The sequence below is a fragment of the Antrostomus carolinensis genome, unplaced genomic scaffold (genome assembly GCF_000700745.2).
Source record: "Antrostomus carolinensis isolate BGI_N321 unplaced genomic scaffold, ASM70074v2 scaffold21553, whole genome shotgun sequence".
NCBI classification, from domain to species: Eukaryota; Metazoa; Chordata; class Aves; order Caprimulgiformes; family Caprimulgidae; genus Antrostomus; species Antrostomus carolinensis.
This window is the reverse complement of record NW_010303430.1, coordinates 1-5,828: the sequence shown is the minus strand read 5'-3', so window position 1 is coordinate 5,828 and position 5,828 is coordinate 1. Positions and strand designations below refer to the sequence as shown.

Here is a 5,828-nt window from a genome sequence, read left to right as displayed (position 1 = left end):
AGCGGTTTGGGTAAAAGTGCCCGCTTTATGCTTCCGTGCCGACGGACAGAACCGTAACAGCCTCCTACAAGAAACGCGGTCGCAGAACAGATCCCGTGCAGCGCTGCTCCTGCATCCCGTTCCCGGGCCGTGGGTAGGCGGGCAGGGAGCCTTCCTCACCCTCCTCACCTTCCTCACCTGCTGCACCCACAGAAACCACTTCCAAAAAACAACAGGGTTTTCACACGCTTGCCTGAGGACAGCCTGGACTCAACGGAAATGAGCCGCTCAGCCTGATGGAGGAGTCTCCCACCTTTGGTGCCAGTTTAACTTAAATACTTCAGTCACAACCTTAAATTACACTGGTTTGGTTTTTTCCCTGTAGGCAAAGAAACACTTAATGTCATACTGCTTTCATTTTCTTATTCCTACCCACTAAAGAAGCAGTAACCAACTCAATTTAATAATTTAATAATTGACCTTATTAATGTTTATAAATATGTTAAGGGCGAATGTCAGGAGGATGGAGCCAGGCTCTTCTCAGTGATGCCCAATGGTAGGACAAGGAGCAATGGGTGTGAGCTGGAACACAGGAGGTTCCAATTAAACTTGAGAAGAAACTTCTTTACAGTGAGGGTGACAGAGCCCTGGAACAGGCTGCCCAGGGAGGTTGTGGAGTCTCCTTCTCTGGAGACATTCAAGACCCGCCTGGACACCCTCCTGTGTGATCTCATTTAGGTTCCTGCTCCAGCAGAGGGATTGGACTAGATGATCTTTCGAGGTCCCTTCCAATCCCTGACATGCTGTGATTCTGTGTAATTTCCAGATACTACTAATTTGCCACTCCCTTAAAAGCCAGCTCCAATACAGCAACAAAAATCATTGCTGTCAAAAATACAAGTTGCAGCACTCCAAATTTCTGACACTCTGAAGAAGTGAGGTCTCATTTTTAACAGAACAACACTGTTAACAGGGTTCTGTAAAACCTGTCAAGTAAACATATTTCAATTTAAGCCTGAGACATCAAGCCAGGTTAAACTGACTGGACACAACTTTGTTCCACTGAAGTCAAAGCCTGATTCCCACCTAGCAAGAAGCCATCTCAGCCTATCTAAGCTACATATCCCTGCTGCCTGAGGTTAATTTTCCTCTACAAATATGCTAAAAAGTAGTCTACTTTTCAAATATACTTTCAAACCACTATAAATTAGATTTTCTTACCAACTAGACAACATTTTCAGAGGAATTCCACACCCACAAGGAAAAGATACTGGTACATTCCAGTTGCCACATGGCAAACTGACCATATACTACCACCTCATCTCCCTCAGCTGCAAATACCACGTTGTGGGAAAAGAGCTGTCACTGTGCTTCCAGAACCAGCTGCACTATCAGCTCCTTGGCATCCTTCATGCTGGAGGAGATCTCGGAGCCATCCTCTGCCACGTGGGTACCGATCAAGAACATCTTCCTCTCGTCCCCAATATCAGACAGTGCCAGAGCATCGTGGATATCGGTGATGCAATATGCACCTTCGAGGTCCTATACACGAAAACAAGACAAGCCTGTTAGTTGCACGAGGTTTTTTTCCTGCTCTGAGCCGCTGCCTTTGTCCAGAGAGGGGAAGGGTCTCAAAGGCTCTGGAGGCACCGTTCTTGTGTACCTTCTATGAGATCAAGTTCCCATGCCCTAAAATGCTTTGGGGGAAAAAAAAAATGTTTATCCTCAACCTAATTTCTTCCCAAAGAAATAAGGGTACAGTTCTGTTTCCAGTAATTTCAGTGTTCCTGATGATACTGTAAGACTACCTGTATGAGGCAGACAAAAGTTGTGCTAGGCCAAGACCCCAGGAGGCCAGCAGAGAGTTACAAAAACAGGGCAAACGTACAACAGTCACCCCCTGCATACCTTCTCAGCCATCAGCATTTCTGACTCCAGGACCCAGAGAATCAGTAGCAGCATTTGTGTTTGATGAAGCGAAAGCCTGCACTTGCATTCAAGAGTTACACAAAGGACTGGTAAAATGTTACTAGAAATTTAGGAACTAACAATGTAGAGCAAACCGAGCACACAGCCCTCATAAAACAAAATCTAGGCTTAAAAACCCTGGGCTGTTCTGTTATCTGACCACACCACAGGCACAATTCTATTCCAGGGACAGCACCAGCCATTGGCATTTTCACGAAGACCTCAGGAGAAAGCACTGCCTTGTGAGGAAAGCTGCTCTTCCCATGCTTCAGCTGCAGCCTTAGGAGCAACCAACCAACCTAAAGGCAAACAACGGTGCTTCACCTTGCAGCTACCATGGTACTTCCAGACAGACATTCAGAACAGAAACCTAACTCCAGGTCTAACTGTGGGCTCCCGTGTAGCTCTCAAACCTTGCTACTCTACAGCAGTTCTCACTATTACTTCCACCCACAGCTCTGCACCATCTCCCACCACAGGACCCACATCTGGCAGACTGTTTTATTTTGCGGTCAACAGGTGTCCCAAAAAGACCCCCAGCTCCCAGCCATGTGGCCTCCTTAAAGGCATGACGCCTCCTTTGAAAGGCTTTGTTGCTGTTTTCAGAGCTGCTGCCAGCCCAAGCTCAGCTAGCAGCAGGGGACTCTTACCTGCTTGTTGGCCAGAACCACCAGCGGCAGGGTGGAGTTGTTCTGGACCAGCTGATGAAGCAGCTGTTTTGCCACAGGCAATCGAGCATGATCAGCCGAGTCCACGACATAGATTAGCAACAGCACTTTGGGTAGGTACATCTTCCAGTATGAACGCAGAGATTCACTGCCCCCGACTGGAAGAGAAGACAGCAGCACAAGATTCACCAAGTAACCCAAGCAGCACTGCTCCCAGAGGTGCAGACAGCAGGCCCTGGGCTGAAAACCCAAGGTATTTGGGTTAACAAAACCTCTTAAGTGTTTCAGCTACTCCATGTGACACTGGAAATACCTTTATTTCCCCAGTCTAGTCCTGTGCAGGCACATGTGTATGCACAACGCTTTCCATTATAAGCTTTTCTTTTGAGAGGATTCTGGGTTCAGTTTCTGTATGGTTGCTTTTTGCCTTGTTGGTTCTTGCTCTCAAGCTAGTAGAGAGAGCTGAAAGAAGTTCAGTATCCACAAGCATAACGTGAGAATGTCCCCATATAACCTATCTCCACATGCCCATCTCATCTTAAGACAAAGCAGGCCTACAGTTTCCAAAGAAGAAATTTAACTCTGAGGTGGGGAGGGCTCTCATCATATTTGTGTGCCACTAGGGACCAGTTCAAAACTCCCACAGCTTCCATACTGCCAATAACCAGAGGCGCTTAGGAAGAGAGAATAATCAAGTCCCAGCAGACTCTTTTGGCAATCCTTAGCTGACGGGAAGAATCACTGCACAGGAGACCCCTGGCCCCTTCTCTGCTGGATACAGAGGAAAGCTGTCCACCTTCAAAACCAGGTCTTAAAACACTTCTGTAGTGAAACCACATGCAGCAAGTTGCCCGAGACTGTTGTTCCCATCTGGAGACAAAAAGAGTTTGGTAGTTTGCAGAGTCTGACAGGAGCAGGAGTAGCAACAGTATATGAAGTACTTCAGATGTGTTTTCAGTTCTCCAGGTCTTCTCCTAGGTACACTGCAGAACCACTCACTGAAGAGTACGGAGGTGCTCCAATGACATGGGCGAGTCCCTCAAATGTAGCAAGTTTTCAAAGCAATATCTTTGGGGTTCCCTGTAATTGTCTCCTGCCTTATACAGCAGATCTTTTCAAAACTGACTTGCTCTTGCTAGTCAGCCATCTTCTACTGCCCTCAATGACTTTGTTCTGTTTCAAAGCAATTTTGCTTTCACTTACGTCAAAATGATTCAGTAGTTTCAAGAATGTAGAAAGGGAAGCAACACTTCCCACTAGGGCAAGCCTACCTCTTCTCCAAGAGCCCCAGCGTATCCGCAGGCAGAACTGCAACTCTGCCACTGTGGAAAGGAGCCAAAGGGCTGTGACTTGTCACATCATGCTTGGGACAGATGCCTCTGACTGTACTGTGACACTGTGGGGGCTCACCACCATTCCCTCCGTTAAGGGGGTTCATGCACAGCATAACCCAGGGGTCAGCAACCTCACAGAGAACATTTTTTTTTTTTTTTTTTTCTCAAACCAGAAGGAACTCAGCAGAAGCCAGCCAGGAGCTCCCATCCTTTGCACAGGCAAGATACCACCCACTTACCTATACGATGGTACAATGAAAAGGACAGAACATCTATCTGTCTGAGCCAGCAAAATAAAAACTCTTCTGTCTGCTGCTCATCTTGTGCCACGTGATCACAGCATAGGCTGCTAACCCCTGGACTAGGCAATGGTACAGACTGGGTAAGTAACCAGATTAGAGAGCCATGCATGGATTTACCTGGCTGAAACTGGCCTGAGACATTTCATTTCCCATGGGGCAGATCGCAGCCATCACATTTCAGTCACTACCAACCTGGACCAGAGAGGGAAGGACGACTCAGAAACAACAGGTTCTGCCATGGGGTGTGCAGCGCTGGGCCCAGGTCATCCTCGGGCACGAGGAGAGATGCTGTGGGTTTCTCTGGGCTCAGCTACGCAAAGCACCTCCCAGTAGGAGACACAGGTGTCTCACACCTACCAGGAGAGGGGCACAGACTACAAGCATCTCTGGAGAGATGATTTCCCTAAGACACTGCAGAGACTCCTATGGTAGTAGGACCGAGAGTGAAACTCTGCCTTAGCAGCCCCATCCTCACATCCCAAAGACTTACCTGGGAAAAGCACAACTCCCTTAGGCCTGCTGATGTAGGTACAGAGGTGTCTGTGGGCTAGCTGCCAACTGAGGCAGTCGAGCACTGGTACAGCACAGTGCAGAAACAGCAGGAAGCAAAGGGCAGCTTCTGCCTCCATGGAAGGATGATGAGGCTAGGATGTCGCCTCTCTGCACCAGGGACTGACCTGACTCCAGGGTCTCAACCTTCTCCATCAGCTAGCTGCACCTCAAACAGCTGTGACACCCCAAAAGCAACACAGGAGATGCTCTCTATGGGCACAGACAACACCCGAAGACCAGTGCTAAGGACAACCCTGAAAGTTTAGTGAAAACCTACAGACATTCAAGACACTGAAGACTAGAAAACACCACTTATGAGGCTTTTGAACATAAAGTATACAAAGCTCTTCTCTTCCTCCTCTTTTCTTTCACCTTATGATTCACTGCTCTTCTGCGCTTGCCCTTGGCCAGGCACAAGCAGCAGGGAGAAGCTGTACAACACACAACAGCTATGGACCACAACAGAGGCCTTACTGGGGACACTTCTGCTTTGGGCTGGTTTCATGCAATCAAGCTTGTTACACTTCTCTCTCCGGGAGCAGAACTCCCTAGAGGACAGGGCTGAATGAACACAGATCCCTTCTATAGCCAGTGTATCATCTTGTTCAAGAAATGGGGTGGGAAAGCAGAATCCCCACGGAGAAAATAATCACAACTTCATGAGCAGGGATGAAGGAATGTGGAAGTTTTAAAATATGGGCCTGATCCCTAGGGCACAGAATAGGAACTTCTTATGCTTTGTACAAAAACAGGTTCACTCACTCTCCAGGAACTCCATCTGGGTCTCCTCGGTGTTGACGCAGATGGCATTGAAGCCCTGGGTGGGAGCCACGCTACGCTTGACGTGGTTAGTTGCCAGGGAGTAGAGAACGCTGGTCTTCCCAGCCCCATCCAGGCCCAGCACCAGGATCTGCTTGCTGTGTCCTTTACCCTGCAAAGCGAGGGGCAGCGCGCTCAGCCCGGCGGCCGGGGCACGGGGGGGAAAAGAGCCTTAACGAGGGGTCTGGGGGGAACGGCAAAACCCA

At 48.5% G+C, this 5,828-nt stretch overlaps 1 protein-coding gene across 1 annotated transcript; it reads right to left on the bottom strand.

Moving 5' to 3' along the window:
- Positions 1–1,341: 1,341 nt before the first annotated feature.
- On the bottom strand, positions 1,342–5,756 carry ARL9 (ARF like GTPase 9; the record flags this gene model as incomplete). Its single annotated transcript, XM_010164103.2, has 3 exons — positions 1,342–1,521; positions 2,598–2,773; positions 5,566–5,756. Coding segments are annotated over 3 exons (547 nt in total), but the record flags the coding sequence as incomplete, so codon positions are not given.
- Between the last annotated feature and the right edge of the window lie 72 nt (positions 5,757–5,828).